Source organism: Natrix helvetica, assembly GCF_964273705.1.
Source record: "Natrix helvetica genome assembly, chromosome: 4".
Taxonomy (NCBI): Eukaryota; Metazoa; Chordata; class Lepidosauria; order Squamata; family Natricidae; genus Natrix; species Natrix helvetica.
The window spans coordinates 2,309,816-2,331,197 of NC_138550.1; the positions used below are offsets into that span (position 1 = coordinate 2,309,816).

Consider the following 21,382-nt stretch of genomic DNA (forward strand, 5'->3'; position numbering starts at 1 on the left):
AAGGACTCCAGAATTCTCCTCCACCTCCTCCTCCTCCTCTAGCTCTGATGAGGTTACCTAGTTGGGTCATGAAACATCTGCAAGAAAATCACCCAGCTCACAGAGCACCAAGGACCCATAATCATCATTGTCCTCCTCCTACACCTTCTCTTCACAACCCCTCCTTCCTTCTAGCACTGATGAGGTTACCTAGTTGGGTCATGAAACATCTGCAAGAAAACCCCGCATGCTCACAGAGCACCAAGGACCTCACATTTCTTTACTGATGTTTAATGGTACACGAGTGTACATATTTTGGAGCTGCCGTACCTAGTCTCTAGGATTTCTACATAAGGTGTGTTTTCAGTCCTCTATAAGTGTGTTCAGTTTAAACCTGTTAATTTGGTCCTTTATCCACGATTTCCTTTTCGTATTCTTTTGACTGTGGACTCTGGGCCTTTTAGAAGACGTTTATGGTGAGGGCCTTTTAACCTTAGCCCTGGCTCTTCCGCAGGGCTGGATCCCGTTACCAAGAGCATGTGCAAAACGTCCGTCTGTTCCACACGTCGTTACAGCAAGCGGAGGAGAAGACGGGGCAAGCGGAAACACTCGAGTCCCGGACTCTTTCGTCCCACACCTCCCTCTTCAGAGCTCTCAGGTGAAAAGGCTCAGCAGGATTTTGCATCCAGGTCCCAGTAGGAAGAGCAGGAGTAAAGTACACCGAGGAGTAAAGTCACCATAAAGGATTACCGGCAGTCCTCGCCTTAACAACAGTTCGCTTAATGACCGTTCAAAGTTATGACAGCACTGAAAAAAGTGACTTAGGACCATTCTATTCTATTACTATTCCTAATTATTCTATTCTATTCTTCCTCTTCTTTCTATTCTATTCTATTCCTATTTCTAATCATTCTATTCTATTATTCCATGTTCTTTTCTATTCTATTCCTAATTCATATTCTATTCCTATTTCTATTCATTCTATTCTTTCTCTTCTTTCTCTTCTATTCCTAATTCATATTCTATTCCTAATTATTCTATTCTATTATTCCATGTTCTTTTCTATTCTATTCCTAATTCATATTCTATTCCTATTTCTATTTATTCTCTTCTTTCTCTTCTATTCCTAATTCATATTCTATTCCTAATTATTCTATTCTATTATTCCATGTTCTGTTCTATTCTATCCTATCCCTAATTCATATTCTATTCTATTCCTAATTATTCTATTCTATTCTTCCTCTTCTTTCTATTCTATTCCTATTTCTAATTATTCTATTCTATTATTCCATGTTCTATTCTATTCCTAATTCATATTCTATTCCATTCCATTCTCTTCCAGAAAAAACCTGAATGAGCTGGACGAGATCCAGAGGTATTTCAGCGAAAAACTCACCAGACCTTTGACAGACCAGGGCGCTCCTTGTAGCGCCATGTTGGGCCTTGACATCCAGAGACCTTCCTCCAGGAGGATCCATCCGGAAGAAGACCATCTGCAGCAGAAACCCGTTCATCTGCTTTCTCAAGTTAGCAGCCAGCATGTCGGTATGTTTCCCACCTTCTGACGTGGCAATGCCAGTGGCTCTGGAGAAGTCCGCAATGACGGGTATAAGGCTATGGAATTTGGTAACGGGCACAAGCTAGGCAATCCTTGACTTAACAACCGCAACTGAACTCAAAGTTTCCATTGCTAAACGAGACAGTGGTTAAGTGAGTTCTGCCCCATTTTACGACCTTTCTTGCCACCGCCGTAAAGTGAATCGCGGCAGCTGTTAAGCTACTCCCGCCATTGTTAAGTGACTCCAGCTTCCCCGTTGACTCTGCCTGTCCAAAGGTCGCAAAAGGTGATCCCATGACCCTTGGTCAGTCCAACCGTCCTAAGTACATGCCAGTTGCCAAGCCTCCGAATTTTGATCACATGACCACGGCCGTAAGCCGCTTCTTCCACAAATAAGCAGCATTTCCTAATAAATTGCGCCCGTTGTAAAAGGCGCACAGTAGCTGCGACTTTGCAAGGGTATGCGCATGGAAGTACGTTCCTTTCTTGGCCATCGCTGTAACAGTGACTGGCCTGGACTTCTGGCTCTGCATAAAAGTTGAATGACAAGAATGAAAACTCTGCTTCCCTTGCAAAACAGAATTTGAAACTGCTTGGAAAAAGTTTGCAAACCTTTTTTAAAAAACAAAACAGGTTTGGTTCCTGCAAGGAAATGAGACGTGTGCTTTGAAATGAAATAGTATTTGTGCCTAGAAAAGGGCTGTCCCAGCCTATCTGTGTGATTGTGTATTTCTTTTCTTTTTTCCGGAAACGTTTTTTATTTTATTTTTTGTTCTCTATATACAATTATAGGTCTACATTCACATAGTTATTATTATTTTTTACATTTGCCATTCTTATACATTTATCATTCCATTTACAGCAGGGGTGTCCAAACTTGGCAACTTTAAGACTTGTGGACTTCAACTCCCAGAATTCCCCAGCCAGCTCGGCTGGCTGGGGAATTCTGGGAGTTGAAGTCCACAAGTCTTAAAGTTGCCAAGTTTGGACACCCCTACTCTAAGCCATCGTTCCTTGGCAGAAGCAAAAACGCTTCAGGAAAAGTTGCCCGGATTAAGTTTGTTGGCATCTACAGATCGGATCAAGTGGAAAATAATTTGCTTGTAGGTTTTTATTCCCTGCCTTTTAAAATTTTTATAAAGGGTTCCAGGCAGCTAATATACCTGATATTCTTTCCTCCTATTTTCCTCACAACAACAACTCGGTGAGGTAGGCTGGGCTCAGAAATAGAGAGAGGGACTGGTCCAAAGTCACCCAGCTGGCTTGTGCTTAAGGTGGGACTAGAACTCACCGTCTCCTGGTGATTGGCCAAAAGTCACCCAGCTGGTTTTCATGCCTACGGCCGAACTAGAAGTCACCGTCTCCTGGTGAAAATCACCAAGCTGTATTTCATAGCTAAAGGAGGACTAGAACTCGTCATCTTCTGGGTGATGGGGCTTAAGTCACCCAGCTGTCTTTTATACTTAAGGCAGGACTAGACGTCACTGTCTCCTGGTGACTGGGCTTAAGTCACCCAGCCAGTTTTCATGCCTATGGTCTATGACTACCTGTAGTCAAAATTGCCTTACCCAGATCCTACATTGAAGGCAGACGAGGTTGCTGAAGCCGACTCTAAACATTTCTCTAAGCCAGGGGTGTCCAAACTTGGGAACTTTAAGACTTGTGGACTTCAACTCCCAGAATTCTGGGAGTTGAAGTCCACAAGTCTTAAAGTTGCCAAGTTTGGACACCCCTGATTTACAGGGTTATAACATCCCATTTGGGTTGCTTTGTTTACCATCTTCCACCTGATTTGACACCACCTTCTTTTCCGTTTCTTTTCTCCCTCCCTCCCTTCTCTACTTTCTTCCTTCCTCTCTTCTTTCCCTTCCTTCTTCCCTTCCCTTTCCTCTACCTACTCTCTTCCTCTTCCTGCCCTCTCTCCTTCTCCCTTCCCTCCTCTTCCTCTCCCCTCTTCCTTTCTTTTTCTATTGTTGCAGGTGTCTCTCCCAGCTCTTAATTTTTATTTTCTTGGGGTGGTATTTCCGCAGACCCAAAAACAGCTGAATATCATTTCTTATTCCCTTTCCTTCTCAAATCTATCCTGATTGCGGTTTTCCCACCTTTGTATCCTACTTTTGAATATATATTTATATATTGTTATTTTCTTCCCTATTTCCCCCCTTCCCCCCCTTTTATACTTGATGGCGTATCGTCTCGTGATCGTGTATTTCTTGTTTGGCATCCTTCAAATCGGCAGTTTTGGTGGTTAGTTAAAGAGCCGCAGTCATGTTCTAAGAGCATTCAATTATTCCAGATACAATTGTGCACCAAAAGGAGCCTCCATGTTGTATTTCTGTCTGACTTCAATTCTGGAGTTTTCTCTTTCTAATTTAGAGTCACAGCTCAAAAAACCATGAACTGGAAGTGAGAAACAGACCCTCCTAGGACAGAAATTTGTACACTTTCAAACTAAAAAAACAACAAATAAATCACATTTTTTATTTTGTTTATTTTGTTTATGCAAACTTCACATCTTTGCAACAAATTACACTTCTTTTACATATCTGTTGTGATTCTTTTATCTGTACATATAAGGCTTATATATATAACTATAACTTTATATGTATGTATGTATGTATGTATGTAAGTGTGTGTGTGTGTGTGTGTGTGTGTGTGTGTGTGTGTGTGTGTATATATATATATATATATATATATATATATATATATATATATATATATGCATTTATATTATTTCATACATCTTTTTTCTTCATTCTATATATAACATTCTATATAATCTATGTATATCAACCTTTATTACATTTGACTTGTTTTGTATCCATTTCCTATTATTTATTTGCTACTGTCTATTTCGGATTTCTATCTTTTAATCATTTTCCAGTTTTGTAGTTGTGCTTTAATTTGTTGATCTTTCTTGTTTTCTCTTTTGCTTTCCTGCTTTTCCCCCCCTTTCCTCTAGCCAATTATACCATAAATCCCATATGGAGTAATATTCAGCTTCTTCTTTTTCTTTTAATTCTGTCGTGAGCCTACCCATCTCTGCACATTCCAATATTTTTTAAATTACATTTTCTTCTGTTGGTGTGTAGTTATTTTTCCAGTTTTGTGCTAATGTAATTCTCAGCGAGAATTAAGTATCTAATATTTTTTTCATAATTTCTTTTTATAATTCCTAACAGAAATAATTCCGGTTTTAGTTCACATTTAAATCACATTTTTTTAAATTCAGCAGAAATGTCCCATAGCTGTCAAAAAAAAAAGTGGAATAAATTGTTTCTAATGCATGTAGTGGTTGTCTTACAACTATTACCGGTTCTTACCTGAATTTTATCCTCGTTCTTTGCAAGTTTAATGCCACCTTGTTATCACTGGCAGTTGCAATAATGCTGAAACCTTAATGCTTTCTCCTTTCCTGACAACACATTGAAATTCCTTCTCTTCCATTAGATCTATGGCCTCAGATGACAAGCCACCTTGAGGAATCCTTACGAGTTCATGAAGACGGTCACAGATTCTCAAGCACTGACCAGGCCCACCTTGGGCAGGAAAACGGCGCCTCCAGGACCGAGATGCTCAAAGCTCCCTCAAGCAATGAATTCTGGAATCCCAGGATAGGGGAAGAAGAACCTCTCAGAAAATCCCCTTCTGCAGAAGACATGCTGTATGGATTCTTTGACCCAACAAACTCCCCAAAAGCAGGATTCCTCCACGGGATCCAGAGGGAGGAAGACTCTGCTCAGTCCCCCAGTGAGGAAGAGTATGAAGAGGCCATCGTAGAACCGAGAACGCTGAACGAAATCACCACTGTGACGGACAAAACCAGTCCCTGGTCCAGCTTCGTCTCCGAAACCGAGCAGGAACCAGTCCAGATGGCGAAGGATGGGGACGGTTTACCGAAAGAGAGCACCATCCGAAGCAGCTCCGTCTCTGACGTGGTCCAAGAGGATCCTTTGAGTGTCTCCAGCGTCACTGGATCCAGAAACAGAGAAGAAGAAGACGGGGACAATGCCGAGGAAGAAGATGGGGAAGAAGAGACCACAACTGCAGGACGGGTGGAAACTGCAGAAATCCAGAAAGTTGGTCAAGGAAGATCAGCGGAAGCCCAGGAAGGAGGACCTGAAGAAGCGCCGTCCACGCACAACGGTGGGGGAGACTTCGTAAGACCATGGCAGAGGGTTGCGGCAGAAGGAGGAGAAAACCTGCACAGAGACCCCCAGCAGGAAGAAGGCAGGAACGTGAAAGGAGAAGAGGGTCTCCAGCTTTGCCCCCCATGGCAGGACATCGTGCAAGAGACGGAGGCCCGTTTTGGAGAAGACGGCGAAGACCTTCCAGAAGAGTCCAACATGCCCGTGATCACGCTGTATCCTTTTCCCCCCACCTTTGTCAACTGCGCAAAACGCCCGTCTCGTCTTTGAATAAAGGAGGGTGCATCCGTGAGGAGGAGGTCTTCCTTTTACTTCTTCTCCGTGGTCCTCAGTGCGGCCACCACCGACTCTCCCTCGACTTGGCTTCAAACTCACAATCGTGGAGGTGAGGTCCAGGAAGGCAACAGATTAGGTTGAGGGGCCTTTGAGGGGTCCTGGGTGCCCTCTGAGCGTATTTGTTTTCTTGAAGACGTTTTCGTGACTCAATTAGTGAACTTCATCAGTGCTAGAAGGGAGGGGGGTTTATAGAGGAGGGGGGGAGGGGGGGAGGGGGGGAAAGAAGTGAGGAGGAGGGAAAAAGAGGAGGAGGAGGAGGACTGTGGGCTCCTTGGTGCTCTCTGAGCTTGGTTGTTTTCTTGCAGACATTAAAGCTAGGGAACGTCATCAGTGCTAGCTGACGTTATCGTCCAGCACTGATGATGTTACCTAGTGTGGTAATGAAATGTCTGCAAGAAAACTACCAACCTGAGAGCACCAAAGACCCCACAGTCTTCCCTCCTCCTTTCCTCCTCCTCCTCCTCCTCCTCCTCCTCCTCCTCCCCCCCTCAAACCCCCCACCCTTCTAGCACTGATGATGTTACCAAGATGGGTCATGAAATGCCTGCAAGAAAACCACCAAGCTCAGAGAGCACCAAGGACCCCACAGTCTTCCTCTTCCGCCTCTGCCTTCGTCACCTCCTCTTCTTCTTCTCCTCCTCCTCTTCCTCTTCCTCCTCCTCCTCTTCCTCCTCCTCCTCCTCCTTCACAAATCCTGCTCCCTTCTAGAACTGATGATGTTAGTTCTAGTGCTAGTGTGGTAATGAAAGTCTGCAGGAAAACCATCAAGCTCAAGAGACCACCAAGGACCCCACAGTCTTCTTCCTCCTCCTCTTCTCCACAAACCCCCCTCCCTTCTAGCACTGATGGTGTTACCTAGTGTGGTAATGAAATGTCTGCAAGAAACTACCAACCTCAGAAAGCACCAAGGGGACCCCACAGTCCTGCCTCCTTCTTTCTTCCTCCTCCTCTTCCCCCTCCCCGTCCTCGCCACAAACTCCCACTCCCTTCTAGCACTGATGATGTTCCCTAGCTGGGTCATGAAACATCTGCAAGCTCAGAGAGCAACAAGGGCCTCCTTCAGTTCAACCCTGAGCTACAAAGATTCTCCTTTGTTGGCAAAAGAGCTTTTGAATAAGAGGCCGGCTAAGTGAGCTGGGTAAGGGCTGCTGATTCCTGCCTGTGCCTCCCCTTATAGGTGGTCCTCAGCTTATGCCCAGAATTCAGCTCAAAATTCCCCATTGCTAAGCGATACCCTTGTTAAGTGCACGTTGGCCCCTTTTACAACCTTGCTTGCCACAATGATTGAGTGAATCACTGCCGTCTTTAAGCTGGTAACACGGTTGTTAAGTGAATCCGGCTTCCCCATCGACTTTGCTTTGTCAGAAAGTCGCCAAAAGGGGTGGGGACACACCGCAACCGTCCTAAGTGCAGGCCAGTTTCCAAGCGTCTGGAGTTTGATCACATGACCACAGGGACACTGCAACGGTCGTAAGTGTGAGAACTGCCCCTAAGTCCCTTTTTTTTACAGTGCCATCGTAAACTTTGAACAGTCACTAAGCGAACCATTGTAAGCCGAGAACTACCTGTACTTCGGTTTCTGTAGTAAAAGACACCCGTAGTAAACAATGGATTCACTTAATGGCCATAGTATTTGTTTTAACGACCACGGTGCCCACTTTATCACCTTGCTGTCACTTAACGGCCACTGCCCTAAAGGTCATAAAATTGGTTGCATTGGTCACATGCTGACCCACTTAATGACCCACACAATTTATAATTGCAGGCTCACTCCCAGCCGTAAGTCAAGGGCTACTCTTGGTGTTGGCCACTCATAAAGCATTTGTTGGATGTGACGCACTTTCTCCTTGCTAAATCCCTTAGCGCTTAGCCTTCCTCGGCTTAGCAGCACCTGGCAAATATGCCAGACTACAATTCCCAGAGTTCTTAGCCAGCAAGGACCAAAGTCAGTAACTGAACCTTTGGCCTGCTGTTTCCAAGAAAAAGGAGAACACGTTTTATTAGTCTGATTTAATGATTACTAATATCTCAAGTCCTCTCTCCAAGAACAGGAGGCGGTTTCTACGTCCTTGGAGAAAAATCTGAGTTTTGCGGACAGGAAGTCCTAAATGCAGCCACCAAAACGAGAATAGAATAGACCTCCAAGGTCCCTTCCAACTCTCCTATTCTATTCTATTCTATCCTATTCTATTCTATTCTATTCTAAGTAGCCTAAACACCACAACTGAGCCATTTTTCCCCCTTTCCTAAGAGAGACAGTTGTTAAGTGAGTTCTGCCCTTTCTGGCCACAGTCGCTAAGCAAATCACAAGTTAGTCACCCAGTTGTTAAGTGAATCCGGCTTCCCCGTTGACTGTGCTTGTCCGAAGGTCGCAGAATATATGACCCCCGGGGAGTCTGTAGCCGTCATAAATATGAGTCGGTTGAATTTTGATTTCGCGGCCATGGGGAATGCTGCGAGGGTCGTAAATGTGGAAAACGGTAATAAGTCTTTTTTTTTTCAGTGCCGCCGTTGCAACTTTGAACTGTTGTTAAGTTGAGGACAACCTGTATTTTTTCTTTGCGATTTTCTATTCTAATTTTTTTCTGGTTTTTTTTTTAGTGCCGTTGTAACTCTGAGCGGTCGCTAAATGAAGGCTTGTAGGTCTGTGACTACCTGTAGTCAAAATTGCCTTACCCAGATCCTACATTGAAGGCAGAAGAGGTTGCTGAACATTTCTCTAAGCCAGGGGTGTCCAAACTTGGGAACTTTAAGACTTGTGGACTTCAACTCCCAGAATTCCCCAGCCAGCATGGCTGGCTGGGGAATTCTGGGAGTTGAAGTCCACAAGTCTTAAAGTTCCCAAGTTTGGACACCCCTACTCTAAGCCATCGTTCCTTGGCAGAAGCAAAAACGCTTCAGGAAAAGTCACCCGGATTAAGTTTGTTGGCATCTACAGATCAGATCAAGTGGAAAATAATTTGCTTGTAGGTTTTTATTCCCTGCCTTTTTAAATTTTTATAAAGGGTTCCAGGCAGCTAATATACCGGATATTCTTTCCTCCTCCTATTTTCCTCACAACAACAACTCGGTGAGGTAGGCTGGGCTCAGAAATAGAGAGAGGGACTGGTCCAAAGTCACCCAGCTGGCTTGTGCTTAAGGTGGGACTAGAACTCACCGTCTCCTGGTGATTGGCCCAAAGTCACCCAGCTGGTTTTCATGCCTAAGGCCAAACTAGAATTCACCCTTCACCACTATATCACTCTGGCTATCTGATAGTAGTCATTCTGGACAACTGGCAGCTCTAAGTTGTATACATTAATTTATTCAATTTAATACAATACAATAATACAATAGTAGAGTTGGAAGGGGCCTTGGAGGTCTTCTAGTCCAACCCCCTGCCTAGGCAGGAAACTCTATACCGTTTCAGACAGATGGCTATCCAACATCTTCTTAAAGACTTCCAGTGTTGGGGCATTCACAACTTCTGGAGGCAACTTCTGTTCCACTGATTAATTGTTCTCACTGTCAGGAAGTTTCTCCTCAGTTCTACGTTGCTTCTCTCCTTGGTTAGTTTCCACCCATTGCTTCTTGTTCTTCCCTCAGGTGCCTTGGAGAATAGTTTGACTCCCTCTTCTTTGTGGCAACCCCTGAGATATTGGAAGACTGCTATCATGTCTCCCCTAGTCCTTCTTTCTCTTAATTTATATGCTCCGTATCTGGCCTGGAGGCAGCCTAGGAAGTACCCTGACTTGGCTAAGAGAGATTACTCTGTGGGGCCTCAGCCATCTCGTTCTTAGCCCTTAGACTTATATACCACTTTACAATTCCTTCCAGCTCTCTCTTTAAGCGGTTTACAGAGTCAGATTTTGCCCCCTGCCCCCCCCAAAAAATCTGGGTCCTTGTTTTAGCGACCTCAGATGGAAGGATGAGTCAACCTTGAGCCGGCCAGGATCGAACTGCTGACAGTGGGGCAGAGTAGTGTATCACACTGTAACCACTGTGCCACCAGGAAGGAAAAGTGGGGGGGGGGCTAGGAATTGACATAGGTGGGAGAAGGAGGGTCTCCAGTCCAATGAATAAAGGGTCTCACCTGGTCCCCCAGAGCATTCTGGGAGTTTCCCAGCCAAGGAAACACCAGAGCCTTCTGCCTCTTAAGTCGGAAGAACCTCACTCAGGCACAAGAACTGAATTCCAGGTAGTCCTCGCCGTACGACACAGTTGAGCAGTTGTTAAGTGAACCTGGCTTCCCCCTTGACTTCCCTGTCAGAAGGTCGCAGAATACAGGAGCCCCGGGACACTGCGACCGTCATAAATACGAGTCAATGGCCAAGCCTCTGAATTTTGACCTCAGGGGATGTTGCAACGGTCGTTCAATGTGAGAAACAATCAGTCACTTTTTTTCAGTGCCCTCACAACTTCGGACATTCTCTGAAGGAAGCATCGTAAGTCGAGGACTCTACCTGTCTATGCCCCAGCTGTTCTGTTCCTTAACTCTGTTCCTCAGATCCGAGCCGATTATGGTGCCCAATTTCTTCCTCCCTCCACAACATCTGGAGGTCTCCATGAGGCTTCTCAGCGCTTCCTCCTCTCCCCTGGTGACTGCTCATAAAGTAAGTATTATTATTTTACTTGTTTTATAACTTAAAAGCCACCCAGACAGAGTGCCTTTATAGGAGATCTCGATGATATAAACAACTCATTCCCACAACACTCTCCTATTACCTACTAAGACTATTACTATTATTATTATTCTCTTCCTTCCAAGTACCTATCTCTTCTATCCACTTATGACTTATCATAATATTATCATCACTTTTGACCTATCCATTTATGACCATGTTGTTTGTATCTTTAAAATTTATATTTTTATGTATTTCCTAGTACAATTTGATAGCTTATTACTCACCTATGACTATCACTAAGGGTTGTATCTTTGGATTCTTGATGAATGTATTCTATTTTATTTTTCTTCATGTACACTGAGAGCATTTGCCCCAAAGACAAATTCCTTGTGTTTCCAATCACACTTGGCAAATTTCTATTCTATTCTATTCTATTCTATTCTATCCTTATTCCTATATTCTATTCTAATTTCATTCTATTATGTATATACCTCCTCCATACCATATGTTTAAATATTTTATTGTACGCCGCCCCGAGTCCCTTCGAGGAGAGGGTACGACTTATAAATTGAATAAATAAATAAATAAAATAAATATTCTATTCTATTCTATCCTTATTCCTATATTCTATTCTAATTTCATTCTATTCTATTCTATTCTATCCTTATTCCTATATTCTATTCTAATTTCATTCTATTCTATTCTATCCTTATTCCTATATTCTATTCTATTCTATTCTAATTTCATTCTATTCTATTCTAATTTCATTCTACTCTATTCTATTCTATCTTCTATTCTATTCCCTTTCCTATTCTATTCTATTCGTTCTGTTCTATTCTACTATTCTTTCTTTCATTCTGTTCTAATTTCATTCTATTCTATTCTAATTTCATTCTATTTTCTGTTCCATTCATTTCTTTTTTTCATTATATTCTGTTCTATTCTAATTTCTTTCTATTCTATTCTAATTTTATTCTATTTTCTATTCTATTCTATAAAATTGTAATAGATGAGTAATAAAATAAAACAGGGGAGCGGTTTGCATTTTCTTCTCTGCCTGGCCTTTAGCCCTGAATACAGAGGGGAAAAAAACCTGCTGTCCTTCTCCAGACCTTTATAGATTTAATTTCCACGTAAACAGGACCAGGCTCTTACTTGGCAAGGGAAAGGATCTCCCGATAATCCACCTGGTCCCATCGAGGATCCTGTTAGCAGTCCCTTTGCATTTAGCCCTTCGGCCATGGCCCTGGAGCCAGAGTTAGTTCAACCTCCTGAGAAAATTTGTTTCAGCTTCCAGGCGTTTCATGACCTATCTGGGTGACATTGTCAATGCTAGAAGGGAGGGGGGTTGCGGAGGGGAGGAGGGGGAGGAGAACTGTGGGGTCCTTGGTGCTATTTGAGATTGGTGGTATTTTTGCAGACGTTTCATGACCTACCTAGGTAGCATCATCAGTGCTAGAAGGGAGTGGGGTTTGTAGAGAGGAGGAGGAGGGGAAGAGGAAGAGGAGGAGGAGGAAGACAAGGATTGTGGAGTCCTTGGTGCTCTCTGAGCTTAGTTGTTTTCTTGCAGACATTTCATGACCCAACCAGGTAACGTCATCAGCGCTACAAGGAATGAGATTTGCCTTGCCCTGTCCTTCTTGGTGGGAGAATTCTTAGTGATTCCTCCATTAGGCCGTTGCTTGTTTGCGATTCGCTTGTTTATCTGAGTTGGTAGTTCCTGGATTGCAATGTTGTTTACTGTTTGCTTACTGCTTTTTTAAAAAAAAGCTAGCTGTTAAGTTCAAGAGGAATGGTGAACCTTTTAGTGCCCAAACTGCGCATGCGTAGACATGCACTAATGTGCACATATGCAGACATGCACACACCCACGCAGACATGGACATGCTCGCATGCTCAGCCGAGACCCAAAGACCAGCTGGCCTGCGGCAGGCAGGGCCTCCCAACACCGAAGTAAGAACTTTTTCTTCTTTCGAGAGAAGTTTCGGTTGCGTCATTTGCAGGGAAACAGAAGCTCGTGAAAGAAACACCATGGAGGTGTGAACTGGCGTGAAGGCGCAAGTGCCAGCAGGGAAGGCTCTGCGTGCCCCCTCTGCCGCATGTGCCATAAGTTCACCCTCACGGTGACACGATAGCAGCCTTCCAATACTTGAGGGGCTACCCCAGAGAGGAGGAAGGGGGTCAAGCTGTTCTCCAAAGCCCCTGAAGGCCAAACAAGGAAAAATGGAAGGAAACTGACCAAGGAGAGATTCAACCTGGAATTAAGGAGAAATGTCTTGACAGTGAGAACAATTAGCCAGTGGAACTGCTTGCCACCAGAGGTTATGGATGCTCCATCACTGGAGGTTTTTAACAAGAGACTGGACAACAATTTGTCTGAAATGGTATAATAGGGTCTCCTGCTTGAGCCTGGGGTTGGACTAGAAGACCTCCAAGGGTCCCTTCCAGCTCTATTCTGATTGATTGTCTAATAATAGTTGCTCTAGGATATGCTACACTCCGGAAAGCCCAAGTGCTCTTCTCCCTACAGGAAGGAGGGACCATTTCTGAGGATGGGATCCATCAGGATCTAAAAATCAGGAGTGTCCAACCTTGCATGGCTGGCTGGGGAATTTGGGGAGTCAAAATCCTCAAGCCTTAAAAGCCGTAAATGGACACGCCTGTTGCAAATCAAGGATTTTTCCATCTTTCTGTTCTTTTATACTCAGGGATCTTAAGTCAACAGAGGTTACTGGCTCCCTGGTCTTGGCCATCCCTCCAAGGACTATTTCGGGTTTTTAACCCAAGCGAGATGTTCCCCCTCTCTTGCCAAAGCTCTTTATAGATTCTCCAGAGGTCAGGAGGTGACTCTTCAATTTGCCGTCCAGTGGAAGTGACAGACCGTACGTCACTCGCCTGAGTGAAACCGACTCCGGTGTTCTTGCGTTGATGAGGTCAGCATGAAGAACATTCTGAGAAAGGCTGTTTTTTTAAAAAAAAAAAACTCCAATTTTTGGCACTTTGAGAAAAGAACAGGATGGTATTCTGCACCGATCATCATTCTAAACTTAACAGAGTTGGAACCCAAATGTCTCTTGATTCATCATGTAGACAAAACTCCTCCTCCTCCTCCTCCTCCTCCTCCTCCTCCTCCTCCTCCTCCTCCTCCTCCTCCTCTCCTGGCTCAGAGAGATAATTCCAAACTAATTCCAAACTCAAGGATGAAAGGAATTAGTTCGAGAACCCTGATGGCACCACCTGTGCCCCAGCTCAGCTCCACCATGCAGGTGGGGCCAGGGGGCATGCGGGAGATGGAGGGGATGGATGGATGGATGATATAGATGGATGGATGGACAGATGGATGGATGATATAGATGGATAGATGGACAGATGGATGGATGATATAGATGGATGGATGGACAGATGGATGGATGGACAGATGGATGGATGAACAGATAGATGGATGATATAGATGGATGGATGGATGGATGGATGGATGGATGGATGGACAGATGGATGGATAATATAGATGGATAATATAGATGGATGGACAAATGGATGGATGATATGGATGGATGGACAGATGGATGGATGAAATGGATGGATGGACGGATGGATGGATGATATAGATGGATGGATGGACAGATGGATGGATGGACAGATGGATGGATGAACAGATAGATGGATGATATAGATGGATGGATGGATGGATGGACAGATGGATGGATAATATAGATGGATAATATAGATGGATGGACAAATGGATGGATGATATGGATGGATGGACAGATGGATGGATGAAATGGATGGATGGACGGATGGATGGATGAAATATATGGTTGGATTGATGGACAGACAGATGGATGAGATGGATATCACTGTCACTTTGAATGTACACTAATTGGCATACATTAAATGAAATTACGTTGCATACAGCTCTCAAAGGGTCTGAGAGAGAGAGAAAGAAACAGAGAGAGATAAAGAAACAGAGAGAGAGAGAAAGAAACAGAGAGAGAAACAGAGAGAGAAAGAAACACAGAGAAAGAAACAGAGAGAGAAACAGAGAGAGAGAAAGAAACAGAGAGAGAAAGAAACAGAGAGAGAGAGAGAGAGAGAGAGAAACAGAGTGAGAGAGAAAGAGTCCAGAAACCAGGCCATGCAAACAAGCGATGCTCCATCCACAGGATGCAGGAAGCACATGAAATCACATTCCCTCCACTCCATGGAAAAACCTGCTGCCCAAACGTTTGGTGGCCAGTGAGCTAACGGTCCTTAATGAGGACCAGAAAGTTGAGTCCGTGCACCGGATCCTTCCCGGCTCACCTGAGGTCCCTGGTGCTGGAAGTGGCCCAACCTGGGGCGGCTCCATCAGCAGAGGGAGTCTCGGGGACACCTTCCATTCACTCCCTTTGCTGACTCAAGCCGTACAGAGGCAAACCGGAGCCGGAGGCAGCCGGATGAGTTTTGGGCTGGGGCCGCAACACACCGGCCTGCCGGGTGGCAGGAGAGGAGCCAGCCAGCTGCCCTCTCTTGCCAGCCTCTTAAGACGCTCTGAGCAGCCCCTGTCGGCATGGAAGGGATCCCTGGCTTAAGTGTACATAAGGGTGTATAAATAGGAAGCCGGACACCCGATCCGTGTGTCATTTGGGTTTGAACTTTCAGCCACTGGAAAGTTACAACATTTGGGGGCTAAAAAGCACCCTGAACATGTCCCAGAGGTGGCTTTTTTCTTTTCTTTTCAGGAGGCCACTGGACTTTTTCCTTGAAGAGGTTTTGCTTCTCCTCCAAGAAGCTTCTTCAGCTCTGCAAGGAGTATCAGTCCTTCTCTTCCCCACCATCCCGTCAGAGTTGAAGAAGCTCCTTGGAGGAGAAGTGAAACCTCTTCAAAAGAAAAAAACCCAGAAAGTTTAGTTGCCTCCTGAAAAAAAAGCACCTTTGGGTCAACTGTGATCTGGATGACGGAGAATCTCTACAGACTTTTTAGCTACACAATTTGGGGTGAAGACCCTTGAAATGGGGTGGGAGAAGGAATGGATTTCCAGAGGGGGAAAAAATTGCAGACTAAGGAACCATTTGCACCACTCTGGGGACCCTGAGGACACAAGTAAAACCTCCAAGTGGCCTCAAGGACCCTCTCAAAGGATGCAAATGACCAGCTGTCTGCAAGGAGTTTCAATCCTTCCCTTCCCCACCATCCAGTCAGAGCTGAAGAAGCTTCTTGGATGAGAAGCAAAATGTCTTCAAAGAAAAAACCAGAAAGTCCAACTGCCTCCTGAAAGGACAACCATGAACCTGGATGATGGACACCTGAACGTGGACACCTGAGCGGCATCAGTCTGCCCCTTGGGGCATCTAGAATGTCTCTAACCAGGGGGTCTAGGACGTTGGGGTTACAGGCCTCTGTCCACAAGTGAGCCCCAAATTTCTGTCGCCAAGTGAGAGATAAGTGAATTTCGGCCCATTTTACGACCTTCCCTGCCACGGTTCTGAAGCGAATCGCTGCGGCTGTTAAGTTAGTCACAGGGTCATTAAGTGAATCTGGCTCCCCCCCCCCTTGATTTTGCTGGTCAGAAGGTCGCAAAAGGGGATCGCGTGACCCCTGGACACTGTGACCGTCATAAATACGAGTCAGTTTCCAAACGTCTGGATTTTGATCCCCGGGACGTAAGTCTGAAAAACAGCCGTAAGTCACTTTTTTCAGGGATTGTAAGTGTGTTAACTATGAACAGTTGTAAGTCGAGGACTGCTTGTATTTGGTTATGAGATCCAGTTTCGCATAGTGATTAAGATGTTGGCTTAGACACCAGGAGACTGGGAGTTCTAGTCCCTCCTGAGGCATGGAAGCTGGCCACTCCTTCTTTCTCACCCCAAACCACCTCACAGGGTTGTTGTTGTTGTGAGGAATACCAGAGGAGGAAGGAGCATGTACATTCGCCACTTTGAGTTAGTTATAAAGTAGTATAACCACTATTGGATAAAAATCAAATAAATTATTTAATTTCATTTATCTGATATCTGTTTATCATCTATCTTTATCTATCTATCCTCTGTCATCTATTTGATATCTGTTTATCATCTGTCTATATCAATCTATCTATCTGTCTACTCAATCATCAATCATTTCTATCCATCAATCAACTTATCTATCATCTATCATTTATTTTCTTTCTATCTATCTATCTTCTGTCTTTTTCTGTCTGTCTCTATCTGTCTTTATCTATCTTTTATCTATCTATCGTCTTTTTCTGTCTGTCTATGTTCTATCTGTCTTTATCTATCTATCTATCTTTCTATTGTCTGTCATCTATTTGATATCTGTTTATTATCTATCTATCTATCTACCTACCTACCTATCTACTGTCTTTGTCTGTCTGTCTTCTATCTGTCTTTATCTATCTATCTCTTTTATCTATCTACCTAGCTAGCTTTCTATTGTCTGTCATCTATTTGATATCTGTTTATTATCTGTCTCTATCTATCTATCTATCTATCTATCTATCTATCTATCTATCTATCTATCTATCTACTGTCTTTGTCTGTCTGTCTATCTTCTATCTGTCTTTATCTATCTGTCTCTTTTATCTATCTATCTAGCTAGCTTTCTATTGTCTGTCATCTATTTGATATCTTTTTATTCTATCTATCTATCTATCTATCTATCTATCTATCTATCTATCTATCTATCTATCTATCTATCTATCATATATATCTTATTGTCCATCTATCTGATATTTTTAAGCCACAGCCTTCCTCCCTGGCACACATATTTCGATGACCCTGGTGTTGCGATCCAGCCCTTTCCAAATAATAAAATTAAGAAATTAAAATTGTCGCTGCAGTGCTAGAACTGAGCCGAGGCGAAAGTGCAGCCGAGTGTATTATTAGCCACCGAGTTTATTGCTTGGCTAAGCCGAACTGGCCCCTTTTCTAGAAGCCAACCCCCCCCCCTTCCTTCCTAGAGTTTCAGGGTGCAGGTTGGAGAGGGAAAACAGGCTCCCCTCAGTGGGTGAAAGGTGGGAGGGCCATTAATAGCTTGGGACCAGCTGCCTGGCTGGGCTGCCCTTTTGCAATCGGGAGGGTTTATTCCCAACCAGGGTTTAATATTGCAGAGTTTAATGCCCCCACCCCACCCACCCCCCCTGGCCTTGGGGCTGTGATTTCTCTTGGCTTGGCCTCTCTTCCCTTCCCCAAGGTTCAAGGCTGAGAGGTCTCTTTCAAAACAAAAAAACTCCAGGATCCTTCATCAGCAAAATCCAAACCGGTGATGGAAGAAGAGACTTTTCCCCCTGTATAAAGAATGCCCTTTTAAGGAATGGGATTTGCAGGATGTTGGCCTGTTGTGATTCTCGGCGATCCGGCCCACCCATGTAAAGGAGGCCTTCCTTTCTGCCCCATTTTTACCATCTTCCTTGCCACAGTCGTTAAGTGAACCACTGCAGTTTGTTAAGTTAGTAACAGTTGTTTAAGTGAATCCGACGTTAAGTGAATAACTATCCCTACAGTATCTATTATCTATCTTTCTCCACGCAATATCCATCCATCCATTCATCCATGTATGTCTGCTTGCCTATCTCTATCTATCTATCTATCTATCTATCTATCTATCTATCTATCTATGTCTATCTATATATCTGTGTCTGTCTATCTGTCTGTATCTATCTATCTATCTATCTATCTATCTATCTATCTATCTATCTATCTATCTCCTATTTATCTCTTTATCTTTTTTGCCTGTCTATTAATCTATCAATCCATTCTCTGTCTCTGTTCTTATCTATCCATCCATCCATCGCTAAATCATCTGCCTCCATTCAATAGCCAACCAGCCTTCTCTCTATCTGCTTGCCTGCCTGCTGTCTGTCTGTCAGTCAGTCGATCTATCTGTCTATCTGTAGGTTTGTCAGTCTATCTATCTATCTATCTATCTATCTATCTATCTATCTATCTATCTATCTATCTATTTTCTATTTAAATATCTATCATGTCTATCATGACATACCTACCTGTCTGTCTTATATCTATCTACCCATCATCTACGTCTGTCTGTATATCAATCATCCTTTTATCTAATTTATATGACATGTATGACATTTTGCAAAGCGACTCTGGGGTATTTCAGAGTCTCCCAGCAAATCAATTGTTCCCTAAAAGGAACTCGTGTTCCTGAACATTTAACTTCTTATTTATTTAGTTTATCGAGGCACCAAACCTACAAACTGCCCATCTCACTCCCAGAGCAACATCTGGAGTCACTGTAGAAATTGGTTTTTTTTTAAATGATTTCTGTATAAGAACGAGAAAGAAACTCTTGAGAACCATTTTCCTTTTCCTCCTTTTCAGGCTGGAGAGGACCGAAGCGAGGCTCCGAGAATTTCTGACCGAGGGCCGGTCCACCCCAAGCCAAGCGCGATGCCCCTTCAGCCGCCCGAAGAGGAAATGAAAAGAATCGCTCGGATTTTTTCCACGCAGTTCTCCAAAAATGCATAGAGCCATCAGGAGCGAGTCCGCTTCGTAAAACTTCCAGCGAAGGTGGTCTCCACGGTACGCGGTGACCTCAGTCTTCTGAATGCCACTGACCCCAAATGCAGAGAGTCGGGGGGCGTCACATCAGCGCAAGATCCCTCGACCGACACTCCCCTGTGCCCCCCGCCCTTCTTTCCGAAACAGCACCTAATAAAGCAGCACTTTGTTCTCTTTGAAGAACGTGGAGACACCCGGGAGCCAAGAGGGTGAACGTTGGCATCCCCTGCATCAGTTCTCCAAAAGGGAGTTTGGAGTTTGGAGTGGGCACCGCCAGGATAAACTCATGTTCTCCAGGGCGCATCCTGTCCTCACCGCCTTCTTTTCAGCATCCTGTGTTTCCTGGCCTGAATGTTGGCATGGGAGCTGCAAAGATGCCCCTCTGGGTAAAATGGTACCCAGGGCACCTGGCATGGCTGTGGGGAGGGACCTTGGTATCTTCCCCACTTCCTCCCACCCACTCATAGCAGAGAAATCCAGATTATTCTTTCTTTCTTACTTACTTTTTCCTTTTTCTTCTTTCTTTCTCTCTTCTCTCTTTCTCTTTCTAGACTGTCTCTTTCACTTTCTCTCTCTCTCTCTGTTTTTCTTTGTTTTTCTTCTTTTCTTTCTCTTTCTCTCTTTGTCTCTCTGTTTCTTCCTTTTTCTTTCTCTTTCTCTCTTGTCTTTCTTTTTTCCTTCCTCCCTCCCTTCGTCCTTTGTCTCTCTGTCTCTCCTTCTCCCTTCCTTCCTTCCTTCATCTCCCCCTCTCACTTCGTCTTCCTCCTTCCCATCCTCCCTTCCTCTGCCTCTCCTTCTCTCTTTGTTCTTCTTCCTCCCTCCCTTCCTTCATCTCCCCCTTTCCCTTCATCTCCCTCCCATCCTTCCCTCCTTCCTTCTTCAAATATCATTGTCACTTTGAAGAGATTCTACCTACCAGCTAAAACTGATCAATTCTCAGCGACAGGAAGATAAGGAAAAAAAGGTACATTGCAGCAACAGAATTATCTTTTTCCCCTCAATCTCCACCGTTTTGTCTCTATGTCTTTTTTTGGAGCAGTGGAGAGGAACCAATTCGTTCCAAAGAGTGGCATTCTGGCTCCTTCCCTCTTTAAAAAGTCCACCCTGGATCTCTCCTTTACCTTCTCAATTCTTTCCATTTGTCTCCCACGGGGAAAAGAATAATTATGATCCTTTCTGGATTCTTTGCCCGAAAGGAATTTGGAAAGGAACGCCTGAGTCCATCCTCTCCTGAAACGACTTTTTAAAATCGGTTTTCTTTCAACCTCTCCAGTGGATTGCAGGTTGGAGGCTTGTCTGGGTACCCCGGATGGCGTGTGGAATGGAAGAGGTTGTAGGAGAGCGGTTATGAGCTTAGGATGCCGTTTTATGCAAACGGGGGGGGGGGGGGCTGTTCCGTTCTCATAGGATGGGGGAATTGCTCCACCTGTGGAAGTTTTCCCAGCCCTCCACAGCAAAAAATAAATTAAAAAAAGCAACCAACTGCTTTGGAAATTTGCATCCAGCTGGACAGGTGTAGGTGTGACTCTAATCCAGTGCACCTCAACCTTGGCCCACCTGAAGATGCGTGGACTTCTGGGAGTTGAAGTCCACACATCTTCAGGTGACCAAGTTTGAGAAACACAGCTGTAGTCAATTGCACAGTTTAAGCCTCGATTCTCCTGCTTTGTCCAATTTTTAAGAAGATTTCGGGGTTTTGGGTAACAATAATGCCTCCAAATGGAACCGTGCTAATTTATTTACAAAGTATTTTTAGTTTGGTTTTTTTAAATTATTATTACTATTGTGATTCAGCTTTTTTACACAATAAAAACGACGTTATATTTTTATGAATTCGAGCCTATTTCCTGGATAGCCATGTAACGCTTGAGGCAGTAGAGCAGCGTTTCCTGCCTCCCGCCCCTTTAAGAGATCTGGACTGCGACTCCCAGAATTCATGGGTGGCTGGGGAATTCTGGGAGTGACGTCTTAAAGGGGCCAAACTCAAGAAACACTGCAGTAGATAGTTCCCTAATGTTGACACTTTTCTTTGATAGGGTGTAAAATTTGAGAAGGCACCAGAAGGCTGAGGAAATACCTCGGTTCTGTCGAGAGGTAGTCCTCGACTTACGACCAGTTGATTATCAACAAAGTTATGACGGACCTCACCCAGGCACAAAAAAAGGTCATAAAGTAGCATTCATTTCTGGTTTCCTTCAAAAAAATAATTCCCGTTGTAAACACTGGGCTTGTTTAACAACCGTTGCAAACAAGGTCGC

The 21,382-nt window shown here is 44.1% G+C and overlaps 1 protein-coding gene across 1 annotated transcript in view; it reads left to right on the forward strand.

Annotated features, from left to right (window-relative positions):
• C2CD3 (C2 domain containing 3 centriole elongation regulator) overlaps positions 1–20,957 on the forward strand; it is a 66,328-nt gene extending 45,371 nt beyond the window's left edge. Inside the window, exons 29-33 of the mRNA XM_081952910.1 lie at positions 494–637; positions 1,322–1,524; positions 4,988–5,900; positions 10,508–10,613; positions 18,945–20,957. Of these exons, the coding sequence (XP_081809036.1) occupies positions 494–637; positions 1,322–1,524; positions 4,988–5,900; positions 10,508–10,613; positions 18,945–19,091 (1,513 nt within the window). The 3' untranslated portion in view covers positions 19,092–20,957. The remainder of the gene's footprint in view (positions 1–493; positions 638–1,321; positions 1,525–4,987; positions 5,901–10,507; positions 10,614–18,944) is intronic.
• Positions 20,958–21,382: the final 425 nt, after the last annotated feature.